The 16,256-nt window shown below is 42.8% G+C and overlaps 1 protein-coding gene across 1 annotated transcript in view; it reads right to left on the bottom strand.

The window, feature by feature from the left end:
- CPPED1 (calcineurin like phosphoesterase domain containing 1) overlaps positions 1-8,960 on the bottom strand; it is a 44,286-nt gene extending 35,326 nt beyond the window's left edge. Inside the window, exon 1 of the mRNA XM_071571402.1 lies at positions 8,806-8,960. Coding sequence (XP_071427503.1) covers positions 8,806-8,881 — 76 coding nt within the window. The 5' untranslated portion in view covers positions 8,882-8,960. The remainder of the gene's footprint in view (positions 1-8,805) is intronic.
- Positions 8,961-16,256: the final 7,296 nt, after the last annotated feature.

The raw sequence follows: 16,256 nt of genomic DNA, 5'->3' as shown, positions 1-16,256 counted from the left end.
ATAAATATACTCCCATATTATGTAAGTCTGATCTGAAATTCAGTTTGAGGCAAAACTGGTCTTCCAGTAACAGCACAGAAGAAAGCAGCATGTCCACCATGAAGGTGCTTTGGGGCTCTTTCCACAAGATCCACAACTGGAGTTTCTCACATTGCAAGAAGGGAGGGAAGTTGGAAAGGGAAGTTGGAAAACAGAGGTCAAAATTCATCCCTTGCACCATGGATATGGGTAGGCTGGGATGAGGGATAAGGAATGTGGGCAACTCCCAGGAGCTGCTTGGAATTGTCATCTGTTGCTATGGCATCAGATCATTTTGCCAAATGAAAGCTTCTTCACTTCAGTTTAAATAACTTTTAATATCTGAACAAAATTATTTATATACCAGCATTGATTTATTCTAAATAATAATCACATATTTTACAGGCAGAAACTTTTAGCCACTCATTAGCTTCCAATTCTGAAATAAAATTTACTCTTCCAATTGCATAACTTATTGGAAGAAGTGAAATGATCCATCTATCCATGAGTTTGTAACAGAAGCTTTATGGAACCAGTTGAGTGACACAAAGCAATTTAGTTTTTTATTTTATGACACACATGAAAAAAATATATGGCTGCCATAAAAAGCAGCTTACATGCTGCATCAAAGGCATTGTTTTTGCAGAGAAATCAACTTACAGTTTGTATAAGTAGAAAGATTTAGGAAAAAAAACCAGTTAAGGAAACTTGGATTAGAAATCCTTTCTGATCTATACAAAACGAAACTGAAAAAGGGGATGTTTGAAAGAGGAACTTGGTTTGGAGGAGCAGCACAATTCTCAAACTCACTGCTTGGGGAAAAAGATTAAATCTGGGAACAACATGGCAGAATTTCTAACACCAGTCCCTCTTCCAGCAACTCAGTGAGCAGTGGCAGCACCGATAATCAAAGGTGAGCAAAATCCACTCCTTTTGTACCGATTAATCTGAGACCAGTAATTTTTATCATAGTAGATGAAGTAAAATAATAGATTAATTTATTTATTTTTACAGAAACCACTTAGAAAAGAGAGCTGGTGCTTGTTTTCAAAGACTGTGTATCAATCATGGACAGGCTGTGCTTCCAGCTTTGAAGGGCAACGCTGTCTGGTGGCCAAAGGCACCTGGAGCACAGGCAGCAGGGCTGGCCCAGGGAACAAGGAGCTCCACACGCAATGATACAAACCTTGAACACACAGCAGATCTTGCACTGCCAAGGAGCACGCACAGCTGATGCAGAGCAGGTTGGAAAGCCAGACCTGGATTATTCTAATATAAGCTTCATGGATATTTTATTTTCCTGACTTCTATTCATGCCAATACAGGAACTCTCTGGGTTTTAAGCACCTGAATGTTTCCAAGACTGTGCACAGATGCTCTGGGTTGCGTGGGTGAGCCGTGGTCATGTGAGGCAGAGAGAGAGAGAGACTGATAAGATGAATTTGAAAAGAGAAGTTCAGTACACAGACAGAATCAAGAAGTGGCAGAAGAAAAGAGAAACAGAAGATGCAGGGGTGGAGGTGGTGAAGAGTGGGGAGAAAAGGAAAGAGATAGGAGGTGATAAAAGAAAGGAACTGAAAATGATGCAAAGGTATATGCTATATTCTCCTGCAGGAAAAGAAAAATATAAAATGAAGGAAGTGAAGCAGGGACAACAGAAGAGATCCAGGAATCAGGGCTACATAAATAACACTTGCGTCACATGTTAGTTTAATTAACTGGTCTTAGTCAAATAATTCAGTCAATAGCTGTTTCTGTGGTATTCAATAACTTATCAAATAGCTACAAAAATAACAGTAAGGTTGAACAAATATTTTCTACTTCTGTCTTGTTATTTGATTACTCCAACTAGAAACACTCTTTGAAACAAATAACTATAGTACTTACACCAAATTCCATTAGCCTGTTAATTATCAAGCGATAGTTACTGATTTTATTCTCCATGAAATGAAAGTGTAAGGACACTCTGTTTACATTTACAACTTGACTTTTAAAAAATCAGGAATGTGCTTTAATTACTACATAGTACTATAAATAAAAGCAGAATATCATTAAGAGAATTGTATTGGTACAACACCAGCAAACTTGCACCTGCTGTACCAACTCCTAAGCCTGTTCTGTACTCAGCTCATCCAGGAAATAACTCCTAATGGCCCTCACTGGTCAATTATGCAAGTTTTTCCTTATCTGTGCAAGCCATAACACTGGTCCAGCTGATGTTTCAAGTGTTGCAACTAAAGCAATTCCACCAAGTCTGCCTAAAACCCCAGGAATGGGCCTGCACAGGAGCTCTTTGAACAGACAGTATGGTGAGAGGGTAGCACCGTGAGACAGATGGCAAAAGCATCTGCCACTACCACAGATGGAGCCAGGTATCTTTTGCCTAACAATTAAATGATTTATCAATAGACCCTCTTTAGATAATTATTAGCAAAACCTCTGTACCCTACTTTTCCCCCTCACCAGCTGTCTGTTGGCACCCACAAAGCAAAAGAGGTACTGCAGGAAATTCATCTGCCCAGTGTCAGGCACCACAAAAATCTGCTTGAACCATTTTTTGGTCTTTGCATTGAATCTCAAGAAGAGTGCTCAAAGAAATCACTCTGTGCCAGGGGAATGCCAGAGTCTGGCAGAGGGAACTAACAAACAGCACTGGGTGCAAGTGGTGGGCGGGGGAACAGCTGGTTTTCAGTAATCAGCCAGTCATGATCCAGGTGCAAATGCTGCTCCTTAAGGTTTCAGTTAAACAGATCTTGTCATCCCTTCAAAGGAGCAAGCAATGACTTCTTTGGGAATAACACTGAAGGCAGCCTCCTCACTAGGAGTTTCAATTTCCAAGCTTTTAGATGAGCTATGTGGTTGTATCTCACAAGGTGCGTGCCAGGTAAAGCAACAGAAGATGAGGATTCAATTAATAATTTCCTTGGCCTTCTCCCTTCCATCCCAAAATTGAGCACAGCTGAGAATTCCTGCAAACTGGCTCTTCAGCCCTATGAACACAGAGGCTGTTTCCAACTTCCAGAACTTTCCATAACAGTAAGGAAACACAAATGGCAGAGGATACTCAGCAGACTTCTGGTAACTGATGTCCACATGGTTTCAGTTTCTGAAGGACAAAGTGTCTGTGCTGCTGCTCTTACACACTAAGCCACAGAAAACACTCAATTTCAAATCCAGGTTGTTCCCAGGCCTCCTTAAGAGCTGTACAGCTGATTGCCACAGAAGAAGTCCAACTTCAGAACATGTTATGCCTCAGTTTCAATAGCTTCCTACTCTTTTCTGCTCCCATGCATTCCAAAGTACAGATAGAGGATCAATGCAATGTATTTTTAGTAGCACTGGCTGGAAAACTGTGCCAGCTTCTAAATTTATCTAAGGATTAATTCTGTGAAGGACCAAAGTAGTCAGCATTAATTCACAAGAGAAAGGCTCAGCCATGGATTGTGATCACAGGCAAAAAGACACTTCAAGGACTTAGGTGGGATTTCAGTGAACCTCACGATTTCTAGAGGACAATAGTTAGTATCTTACTGGGCCTTTGTGTCTTCCCTTTTTGCTGTTCCTGGTTTCTCCTCTCTTTTCTTTCCCCATCTCCAAGGATCACAAACATGCATCTGTAGAGATTGTTTACAGAAAACACTGGCCTCTGACAGCCACGTAGTACTGGTGGGATTTCCATTATTTCCCTGGTGAGATTTTTAAAAAAGTCATTGGTTGGTTTCAACAGTATATTGGTTTTCTTCTTCCTCCATACTCTGGAGCATTTTGGGGAAACAAATGAGTTATGAAAAGTCACTCCTGTCCATAGTCTCTCTCTAGACACAATTGTGTCAGAGGAGAATGGATGTGGACAATGCCCAGTGCCTGCCCAGTAAACCTTGGGCAGTAATAAATACAAACCCACTTTCATTGTCATATTGGGTTTGCCAGGAGAACCAATTTCATTTTTCTGAAAGATCAGAGAATAGCAAACACTGACACCTGGTTCCTGCCCTGAGCTGTCTCTGCCCACAGAGTGGGCCTGTGACTCTTTCTAGGTAAAATGGAACCACAAGCAGAGCCTTAGTTTTCCAAAGCACCGACATGCAGCAAGGCAAAGTGAATCTCTTAAGTGAGGTCAGGATCTATAAAACACAGACAATACCAAAAGCAAAAATTTGTGAAATAGCCTGAAAACCAATAATGGATTTGCACTAAATTCTTAATAATTCCTTGTTATATATTAAAATAGTATCAATAGATATTGCCTAAAAAAATCATTACTGTCTGTATGTCCAAATACAAGATTTTAACCTAATGAAATGGGCATTTCTTTCAGCTGTATTTTCCATGTGTACCTGAAGACACTACCAAAGATATGACTATTCAGGGTTCTGAGGAATGACCAAGGCAACCTGTTATGAAAGGTGCAATTCTACACATCAGGATAAAAACCCCTTCAAAACAAGTATTAAAATACATTTTCAGAGAGAAAAGAAAACCTGTTAAAGAGCAGTTATTTTAGAAGTTACATACTACAGAAACACTCTTAGTGGAAACACTTAATGACAGAACATGGTTTCTCAAACAAATTAGGCAGTGCTACTGTTTCTAAAAGATGTACCTTCAAACTTCTTAGACACTTATCAAGGTAAGAAATGCCCCCTCAGGCACAGTTTACTTGTACCAAGGGCTACAGAATGCTAAATTCTAGTCATGCCTTATGCCCATCCTCAAATTTAACATGTAAACTCATTCCACAAACTTTACAGCCCAGAACTGTAGGTGTGAAGGGGGGTGGCTTGCATAATGACAAGGTGAAGTCACAGAAAGTTGCTCAAAACCCACGTAAAAATTTGCCTAATTCATATGAGAGTTGGAGACAGTATTGGGAATGGAATATGCAAGCTGGGAAGCAGTTCTGATCAGTGCTCAAAAATATTACTGTTGAAGAGCTCTAGAACAGTAATCATAATGTGCCAAGATCCAACACTCTTGTGAAAGCAAGAAAAAATAAGAAATCAACTGCGGTTGTATTTAATTTCAAAGGAGGGCGAATTATATGTAATTATGATGCTTTTAAAAAGTGCAAAAATCCTTGAAGGCAGCATGGAAGCTATTCAAAGATACTATCCCAGAGGCTCAGACCATATGCACAGCTTTTACTAAGAACTTCAGAAAGACCAAAAGGAATCCAGACAGCCTAAACAACTTAAATAACAGTCATAAGGAAGCTCCTTAGAGGAGGACAGCATCCTTCAAAAAAACTAAAGCATCCAAATAAAAAAAACCAGAAAGTACTGTATACACTGGAAGGTCAGACACCAAACTCCAAAAAGTCAAGCTAACAAAAGTGAAGAGCTGGATACAGCAGAAATCTGAAAACTAACAAAGCCCTTGGCAGAGGAATTAGGAGCAGGTAGCCTGCCAGACACTCCCTAAGGTCAACAGACATTCCAGACATGCAAGATGCACCCACAGGCTGAGCAGAAAAACAAGGTACGTTTTTGTATGCACGTTTATTGTGAAGGAACTTATGAAGATCCAGTGTGAGAATTCCTTTTGACAGACAATGTATCAGATGTGTCTCAAATCAAAATGCCAGTAGATGATTCAACAGACATGAACATCCACAAACCACTCAGATTAGGTGGCATCCACAGAACTCCTCAGAAGTGAAAAACCAGCTCACCTTGGGGAGTTACCTCCTGCTTAAAACTGCCTCTGCACCAACGAACGGCAAGATGGCCAGTAACACACCTACATCTGCAGGGGTTTCCTGGGCAAGCTGGTAAGGACTGACTGCAAACTGGCACCTGTATAGGCAAGGGAATGGAAACTGTAACAAAGACAGTGAGTACTGTGCTTAGGGATTCTCCAGAAAGAATAATCAACAGCTTTTACGTGGACAAGGCAAATCCATCCACTTGATGGATCTAAGAGTTACTCACCAGAGACTCCCAAGGAAGCCGAGTCTTGAAATATGAAAGCAAGTCCTTAAGTGCACAGAAAACCGGCAAGAAGAAATGGCCAAGACGTACAGACCCCCCTGGATGTGTCCTGGGACATACACTGCTCAACAACCTCAAACCAGGCTGTAACACCAACTGCATAGTGAGGAAGGGAAATTTGCTAAAACTAAGCCATTTTTGCAGCATGAGAATCAGGCCTGGTTGTGCCCCTGGGGAGGGACTTCTTACACAGGGACTGTCCCAAATCGCTGATGAACTCCAATGCAAAAGAAGTGCAGGACAGTGCACATGGGAAAAACCCCACCAGCTTCATATAGACGACAATTGTTCGAGCAAGTGCTACAAGAAGAAGTTAGCTCACATTAGTAATGGCAAAAAACCAGAATGGAGAAGGAATAAAGAATGCAGCAAAATAAAAAAAATTGAGAAGCAACTGAATAAACTTAAAGAATTTGCAAAAGACTGGTGAGACAGGCATGACAGAGGAACTTAAAATCACATCTGGAACTGAGAAGCTGAGTAACCAATAGTGGTTATTTCCCTGTTGCAGATAAGGGGTTTGGAACCATCAAGTAAAACTAGCAAAAGACAGGTTCAAACAGACACTTCTCAACCAGTTAAGCTGACAGTACCATCACTTCTTTAGTTACTTGACAAAAGTGTTTACCTACTTTCACAGGAATTCTCTGCACAGCATGCAAATCACATACTCAGGGCCAAAAAATGCATAACAAACCAAAACAAAATAACCCCATGACTTTTGGAGAGAAGTGGTGAAGGCAGCATGTACCCAAACATATGGTCCTGCTTCTTCACTCAAATGCTAATAGAAGCAGCAGACATCTGAAGCATAATTTCACAGGAGAAGACAGATAATTTATTTCAAAAAGTAAAGCCAAAGCATACAATAAAGCAAGGTATTTGTGCATTGTTTACTACTATGCCTCATGGATAATTTAGACCACTAACCTTGAGCTTCTGATTCACATCCCCCCTCTTCAAGAGCAGATCAGAGCAGGTTACATGTATAACCTCCAAATTACGTAAAAGCAAACTGAACAAATTACCGTGAGGGGATAGCATGTGGAAGAGTGATTCTGCAAAAAGGGTAATGAGAAAAAACCCAAAATTAAGCTGTCATTGATGGCTCTCAAATTTTAAAAGGAAAAATTGTCCAAACCCATAGCAGTGGCAGTAAATGTTTTGTGTAGCTACACGTTTAACAGGAGTGAAACCTAAAATCTGACAAAAGAAACAAAACAAATTATTTTCATCTTAAACCGCAGGAAATTTTGCCTCAGTTTTACCAGCCCTTGGTTCTGGTTTTCTTTCTCCCCAATCCTTTAGTTGTGTTGAACTTTAGTCTACTAAGAAAGGGCTAAGTAAATTATTTACAAAGAAATATTGCACCCGAAGATGGTAGCTGGACTCTGGTAGTCTAATAAGGCCTGAACAGAGATTTAAAGCAACCAGTTGGTAAGAAAAATCCTAGTTAAAATTTAAAGAATTCAAAATGAAGACACTTCAGGAGAAAGAAGCACACCTGGAAAACAGATTCCCAAAAGACGTATATTTTTTCCATGTTTAAGACAATTTTCAAGAAGTACATAGATAAAGCTTTTATTCAGAGATTTTTACATTGCTGTTGAACATTCCTTTTGTTACAATTTCACTATACAGTTGATATAACTAGATAGCTTGTCTGCCATCTGTCCCCTCAGCACATGCTAGGCATTCTGTTCCAAACCAACCAGACCATCTGCAATTAATAGGTTGCCAGAATGACTGTATACATATACTTCACATGCTCTGAGTTGGTGATTTTTCTTTATTTGGCAACAAGCAAAACCAAATATTTCCAGCAAACCCTAAGAAAATACCACAAAACTGCAGGGACTGAATAGCCTTGCCGACCTCACCAAACCAAGACAATCTGAAATTCATCACTACAAGGGAACAAACCACTTTCCACGCATGGCAATAGGAAGAGATTTCTTAACACAGAGCTAGCTGTGCCCCTGAAAACCCCGGTACGCTGCAGAACCTCCGTCCTTGGGAGAACTTTACAAACGGGTGACATACAGAGCTGTTCAACACACAGACTCCTCTGCCGGTCCAGCCACAGGCATGAACCAGCAGTCACAGGTGGCTGTGCCAGCTCTGGTTGGCTTGGGCTCTTCACCTTATTCCCCCGGGAAGTCTGGAAGCACATCCCCATGGAGCCACCGCCAGCCCAGGGGATGCCGTGCGCGGCCTGGGAGGGCCCGGGGAGCGCCGCTCTGCTGCCCCGCACCCTGAGCGAGCGGGTCCCACCTGCGGGACCTCCCGTACGTGCGAACCGCTCTGGGGCTGCCTGTCACTGAAGTAACAGCACCGGTGACCCGCCCGCACCCTGTTCAGTCACCCTTGCGGGCACAAACACAGCGCGGCACACGCTGGCACCAGCACCGTCCGAAGCTATGGAGGTCAGGCTCGAGAGCTCGGACAAGCACTTTAAGCCGAATGTGGTGCGGCCGCTCGGCCGGCTACGGGGACCCGGAGCGCGGGGACAGCCGGGCGGGCCCGCGGGGACAGCGGGGCGGCCTCTGCCGCGCGTCCCTCCGAGCTCGCACCGCGGCCCTGCCGGCACCGGCCCCGCACACCTCCCTGCCCGGCAGCAGCTCCTCCCGCCGCCGCCGCCGCCGCCGCCGCCGCCGCCGCCGCCGCCGCCGGGGAAGCCCCGGGCCTGCCTGCCTCCCTCCCTCCTCCCTCCTCCCTCCGCACGCCCCTCCCGCCCGGCGGCGCGGCGGGCAACAGCCGCGGGCGAGGGTGCGGTGCCGGCCGGCGCTGCCCGTACCTCGGCGGAAGGCGGTCAGGGTCCTGCCGCGGGCCCGCACGAACGGGTCCCCCGCCGCCGCTGCCGCCGCCGCCATCGCCCCGGCCCGCGCCGCTGCCGGAGCCGCCGGAGCCGCCGGGCCCGTGCGCCGAGGGGGCGGCACCGCCTGCGCCGGGGGCGGCGCCTCGCGCGGGCGGGGAGGCCCGCGGGGCCGCGCGGGGCGCTGGGGGGCGGCACGGGCGGGGCGGCTCGGGGAGCATGTTACCGGCGGTCGGGCGGGGTGGTAAGGCGGGGCTGAGGCGAGAGGCTGCCCCGGGAGCCTCGAGAGAGCCCCGAGAGAACCCCGAGACAGCTCCAAGGGAGCCCCGGGACAGCTCCGAGAGAGCCCCGCACAGCTCCGAGAGAGCCCCGGCAGAGCCCCGGGAGCAGCGCCGCGGGTCCCGGCACTGCCGTGGCAGCAGCGAGTGGAAGCTGCCTCAGAGGTGCGCTGGCTTTTGAATGAGTAATAAGAAAGTAATAGATCTGCGTCGTTCGCAGCTTATTCCTGCCCTGCGGTCTGAAGCAAACCGATGTGGTCTAAAAGCACTTGGCAGCCTTGCTCTGTACCTTGGTGGGTTGGTCTCCAGGTCAGGTTTCCTCAGGGGTTTATCACACTCACGAAGTTGGGCATCACCAGCAACTTCTCCTTGAAAAGAAAGAAAAGGCGAGATGGGCAAAGCACAGGGGCAGTGTCTGTGCCCACAGCCTGCCCTGCCCGTGGCTGTGGGGACAGTGCCCAGGCCCCACACGGCTCCTGGTTCTCTTACTGAGCTCCACAGTCAGGGGTGGCTGCAACATCTGGGCGACCCTCGCAAGGCAGTGCTTGCCCCATCCTTTCTGAGCTGCAGTCCCTTTCTGGCCCAGCAATACTGGAATGATATCAGGGGTGTGATTTCCATGAGGAACAGCCAGGATCCTGCTACTCTGCAGAGCTCTGAGTGATTCATCACATGAAATCTGCACTGAGGTGCTCGATAAGGTTAATGTTGACAACTCAAATGCATTCCTATGGCTGGATTGTTTTTCCATCTGTACAATGTGGCTATTATTACCCACAGATAAAACCGACTTCAGTCCCACTTGTAAACTGCTTGATGATCATTAGATGGAAAGTGCTAGGGGAAGTCTTTTTTATTAAGTAGTTTTTGTCAATTCCCCTCTTTATGAGGCAGCATGTGGTATATTAGGCAAATAAAAACTAAAGTGCATTTCTGAGTCTCAGGTGCAGCCTATCTAACCATCCCAACACCATCACAGGAAGAGGCGATCACAGTCTTATGGTGGAACTGCTCACACCAATTTAAGAGCAATTGGCTCCAATCATGCAAAGAAATTTTTTGCCTTTTCTGTTCCTTTTCCATTTTCTTCTTATGTGCCGAGTAGCCATAAACCAGAATATGTGACTGCTGCACGACTTTAGCTAAGCTCAGGATGAATTTTGCAACTCAAATACCATCAAGACCAGGCCAATGGGTGTGGCAAGAACACGACTGTTTGGGCAGGACAGCCCAGTGTGGTTCTGGAGCACAAGGACAGCACAAGGCGATCAGCACACCGAATCACCTTGGTCTTATTTAACCTGGTTGTGTTGCTAAAGGCAACCATTTCTCCTGTCAAGCATGTCTGAAAGATTCAATCAGACCTGGCAGAGATGTGGATTCAAAGACCTTCTAGATTTCTCTAACTCTTTATAATTTCACAGCTGTTTTCCCTAGGTATGTATGGAGTGCTCTCCTCTGCAAAACTCTGGTGTCAGTACTGTCCTCATCTCTGCAGGATGGGTCACAGAGGGGCCTCAGGGTGCTCAGCCTTTCTAGGTGATGGTGATGGTGGTGGTGAGGATGCAGCCTGCCTAAGTTGCCTCTTCTTCAAATGAAATCCTCTGATATTATATCAGCTTGAGTATTGTCTACTGTAATGAGGATGCCGCAAGAAATTTCCTTTTTGTAATTTAAACACATTTTCTTGTGATTTTGCAGCCTGAGTGCAGAAATGTTTTCCTCTGCAGAAATAAAGGAACATTTGCATATAAACGTGAGAACTGAGGATGGGGACTGTGTGTGCAGGAGGGGGATTTCAGCTCTCTCCTGCTTCCTTTACTCTGCCAAATTTGAAGTATGCATTCTTGAAGCCAAGATCATGGACCAAATGCTATACAGCTAAACTTACTTTACTATGACTAAATCATTTGAAGTTACTACTGATCTGTGTTAGTTTAATTATAGATTTTCATGGACTTATTCCAGATGAGGCCTAGATAAAGCAGCAGAATTTTGTCATGGGACTTGATTTGCTATACAAAGTGTCATGAATATAATGGCACTGAATAAATAATTTACAGTAACACGTGCCTAGTGTTATTTATAGATTATAACTTGAGAATGATTTTACTGATTTTATAAAGTTAGTGTGAGCACACAGAGGAGAATATAACCTTCTGCAAGGGCATGCAGTATATTGAAAATATGAGATAAAAAGTGGGAAATAAAGTGTTGAAATGGAAATGCTTATATAAGGTTTAGTTTAGTAAGGATTGTGATTGGAGTAGTGGAGATCTGTGGAGTCCAGATCTTTTAAGACTTACTCTAGTATGTATTAGATCATGCTGCCAAACCTTATAATTCTTAGCACCTTGGAACTTCTGAAAAATCCAGTACAAGACATGCTACTTTATTTCTTACTGCAATTTAAAGCATGGTTGTATGCACTTTGAGAGACTTAGGTAAAGTACTAATAAAACAAATTATTCAAAAATTTACTGTCTCTGTTGAGCAATTCACATAAACAGGTGTGGTGGTGCACACACCCCACACCCCCACTCCGGAGGCAAAATAGTCAAAAGGACTGGTTGAGGGAGGGAATCTTTTTGTAAGCAAATGGTGAGATGACTACAAATTACAAAATTTGAAGAGTAAAAAAGGTGAAAAGGACATAACAAGGTTGGTCTAGACATTAGAATTAAATTACAAAGATATGCAAGTTTGAAACTAGGCTGTTTTAATCTCACACATAGAATAGAATAACTATCTGCCATCTGGAATTCAGGGAATCCAATGAAGGCTGGAAGTGTAAACCACACGCAGCATTATCAACATCTGTTTTCAGTGCGTGCTGATATGTATGAGTCCTTGAGGGATGGGATAGAGGAAATAATGGAAACTGATAAAACCTGATGGTATAAAAAGGATCACATGTAATTGTATTTGTTTAGGAAGGGTATGGATTTACACACACTGAAAAAAAATAATGCACACAATGTATTGTGTGTTTTCTATGAATCTCTTCTTCCAGCTCCCATAAACCCTTAAACGGGACAGCATTCCCAGCAGATGCAACATTTTGGAAGGTTTGGCCTGTGAGACAGCTCTTATTCTTCCCCCAAGAACAGCTTGGATAAAAATCAGTAAGTTCTGAAAACTTACAGTAGTATCTCACACTAGCCCTCTCTATCCCCTGCTGCACTGCTGAGAGAAAGACTCCAGGGTGCCTGTGCCATGACAGATAAATCTGGCAATCTGAGCCTAAAACATCACAGAGTATGATAAAACTTAAGGTCTGCTTCTCTGACATTCAATACAAACAAAATTGAATTACTACACAAAAAATGAACTACTACACCAAAGAGCACTATCAATGTTAAAAAAGGGTTCTGTTTAGCCTTGATACCATTTTCAAAGGACCCACAAAATAATATAAAAAATATTAAAAATGTTTTGTGCAAACCAGCTTAAGAAGATTGGTTGACCAGGACCAATATTTTGTTGCTAGGAAGGGAACAACGATGACATTGATTATTTCCACAGTTAAGAATCTACAATATAATTGATTTTATTCTGACTCATTTAGTGTGGGCAGGCTCCATTTGTTCAAGAAACCTGTAATATATTCCTTGAATCACTGTAACTATGAGAGATAAAAGTTGATGTAATGAGTTAAACACACTATTTAACTCAATTTGTTTTGCACACTGAATTCCCATTTCTGACACAGATACAGGTTCTACTGGTCGTTTTTCTGAGACGTCTTGTTCATTTTGTGCACTGCCAAATACTCAAGAGCTCTACTTTATTCAGGGTGCCTCTGATTTTAGATTTGCCTGTCCTGAGAATTCATTTTCAGGTACACTGAGAACTCACACCTTTCATTGAGTGATTGAGACCTGGACTGCCAGCAAATTTGAAAGTCATGACCAGTAAAGACTCCGGTGAATGAGAGGGCTGGACTAGCAGGAATTATTTGATCTAGTGCATATTTGAGACACATTAAGTGTCTGCTCCTGAGGAGCCATGGAGTTATTTGGATCATGAGTTTGTATTGAAACTGCTAGACATGGAAAAAATGCATAGGACTCCAGCAGGGCTAGAGCTAAGTGAAAAAATCAAGGCGTTAGTTAAAGAATCCGTTTCCAAAATTATGCAGAAAATTTGTGATTCACTGCCACCTCATCTTGAACTACCTAAGCAGTTTGTGATCCTGTCAGAATTGAACAGCATTTGCCTGCTCTCTAAAGTTTATGATTCCTGCTGCTTATCAAGATCTGTCCAGTCACAAATGGAAGAGAATTAGGCATATAAATAGATTTAAAGAAACTATTTACTATATATATACACATACATATGTCTGTGTGTGTTTTTAGAGTGCTACACGTTTCAGGTATATACTGTTTGATTTTGTCTAAGAAGAAAATCTAGATTTAAGAAGTTTTATTTTTGTATGCATGACTCTCAGATTCCTTTCTCCTTCTTTCCTGATAACTGACATTTTATTAAAAAAATAAAATCCCAGATGATCATTAAACACAATTGCTATTTCTGCAAAAAAAAAATCAAAGAAGAATCAATCCTTCAAGCATTAACATTCAAAAAACAATCATAGCACTTAGACTTTTTTTCAACTAGGCATGCAAAAAGGACATTCTTGCTGTACTGTTACATTGTTTAACTGCAAATGTACTGGATGAATCTCTTGGTTTCCTTCCTCAAAGCAGAATTTTTTTTTTCAGACTGAAAAACTTGCATTACAGGTGACATGACATGCAAGCAATTGGGGTGTTTTGAAAAAGTTGATGTTTTTTCCTTCCTTCCTTTTCCTTTTCCTTTTCCTTTTCCTTTTCCTTTTCCTTTTCCTTTTCCTTTTCCTTTTCCTTTTCCTTTTCCTTTTCCGTTTCCTTTTCCTTCCTTTCTTCTTTCTTTCTTTCTTGAAAGGGGAATTATTTTTGTTCACCTAATTTTTAACAAAATATATTTTTGAGAAGCACATGTACATCACCATCTGAAAGGATACGACAAAGAGGATAGAAAGAAACATCATCAGATTACTCTGAGTTAAAAATTAGTGATTACAGAAAAGCTGTGAAGGAGAAACCATTGTCATACCACTTTGCAAAGCTGTAGCTTCTGCTGCAGAATGAGGTTTGACACCACAGAAATGTCCTCTGTGTAAGTGGAAAAGGTACATCAATCAGGCAAATAAATCCTCTTCTTGATTGGCCTTCAAGGGTCCCAGACTGCCACCACTCTCCCCTCAAAGTACAGCCTTACCAACTGATTGCATCAGCAGTTGAGAGAATCTTTGCTGCCTTAGAGAATGATTTATGCCCCCTGAAGTCTTCACAGAACTCTTCTATGCATCAGTATTGACTCACATTGTGTGCCAGGGTTTACATATGAAATAGATCTTAAAACTGACTTTACCATCTGTGATGTCACCAATGTTGCAGTCACTGAACTTCCTGGAATAGGATGACTATGAAGGATGCATTTATTTTGCCACAGATTTCTATAAAACGAAATGTTTTTCAGTAATTAAAGCTGGAGAGGAACAGAGGAGGTACTCTGGGAAAAGCACAGATTAATTTAAGCATAAATGACCCATTTAAGGGTTTTTGTCGTTGAAATAACGACTGAAGAAAAGGAGTTCAGAGACTGATGAAGGATGCTGGATAGGTAATTATCTCTATTACAAACCTCTTAGTTTAATTTGTAGGAAATGTGATTTGAAAATTAAATAGCACTTGGGTTTTTTTAGGTTTCAGTGTGGACTGTCTTTTAGCTGTGTGTAGCACTTTTGTTTTCCAGAATTTCAAGGACCTTTCCTTTCTCATTAATGATTTTATCAGATAACCAGAAGGATACATTTTTCAACAGTTTTATCTCAGCAATAAATTACATTTTCCACTTCTCTCAGGTTCCTAGTCTAAAGATCTGTAGATGTTTTGCAGGCCTTGGGTAAAGAGAGATAAAGAAAAATCTGGGCACAGGTAGAGGCACACAGAGGCTGATTTATGAGTGAAGACATGACATGCACCACAAAGCTTCTACTTTTAAAATTAATAATAGATGAGGACAAGACTGCATGCCCTACAAGGCAAATGTAATCCACCTGTTTTGTACTAGGCCTTTACTTCTATCCCCTTCACTGTGTTTGCAATGATTTTTTTCAGATTCCTTCCAGTTGTACTTATTCATAACAACTAAGTCAGTGACAGCAAACACTGTCTGTGTTCCCAGAGTGGTGTTCTTGCAAATTTTTAATGCTCCAGTATTTTTCAAATCTCTGCTACAAATGTAACAGAGTCCAATGTCCAAGCAGAAAAAGGCAGATTAATTGACAGCAGAAAAGTGGCTTTCCTGGTCTCTGAATTTCTTCTTGGTTTAGTACAATGGAGAAGTAAAATTCTGTTCATGGAAATATTACTTGGTCTTATTCATATGTTCCTACATCTGCTGAAGGATGATCACAATAAAGACTGTGATCTTGTCCAGGGACTCCTGGCACAGCAGGCAAAATACAGAAATTAACTGAAGTGCCTCTTCTCCAGATGACTTGGAACCACTGAAGCTCATTCTGATGTTTGCCAGTTGGTTGCAGGCAGTGGAGAACGTGTAGGGCTGTGCTGAGTAGAGCAGTGGGGTCAGAGGGCTCCCAATGCCTCACACATTTACTCTGGGTCAAATTTACCAGTGTCCCTGCAAAATAAGCTGCACCACCCAGGTCTGCTCCAGACACCCTGGCTTTAAAATCAGCCAAAATGAAGCCCCTCCTGCTGTGAAGCCTGGGCAGGCTCGTTCAACAAGCACAGCGGGGACACGGCTGGTCCCCAGTAGGTCTGAGTGTGGGAAAAATGACATCAGGCCAATCCAGAGGAGTAGAGACTGAAGGCCATTTGTCTGCAGGGGTACCCTCAAACACACAGAGATGTAACAAACCATGTTTAACCACAATATCTTGGCAACACCCATAGGCCAACAGACAGTCTGGCTACAAACCTGTGCTCTTGGATTTATGCAGGGGTCTTACTTTGCAGACCATGGTTCTGGAATGAATCATAAGACAGGATAAGCCTAAAAGTGGTGAGGCATGAGTAACATTTTTGTTGCAAATAGTGGATGGATTCATCAACTATAACAATTTTTTGAATAATTAACTGTGCT

The sequence above is a fragment of the Pithys albifrons genome, chromosome 16 (genome assembly GCF_047495875.1).
Source record: "Pithys albifrons albifrons isolate INPA30051 chromosome 16, PitAlb_v1, whole genome shotgun sequence".
NCBI lineage: Eukaryota > Metazoa > Chordata > Aves > Passeriformes > Thamnophilidae > Pithys > Pithys albifrons.
Note: the sequence above shows the minus strand (reverse complement) of the source record. Positions and strands in the feature narration are given on the sequence as shown.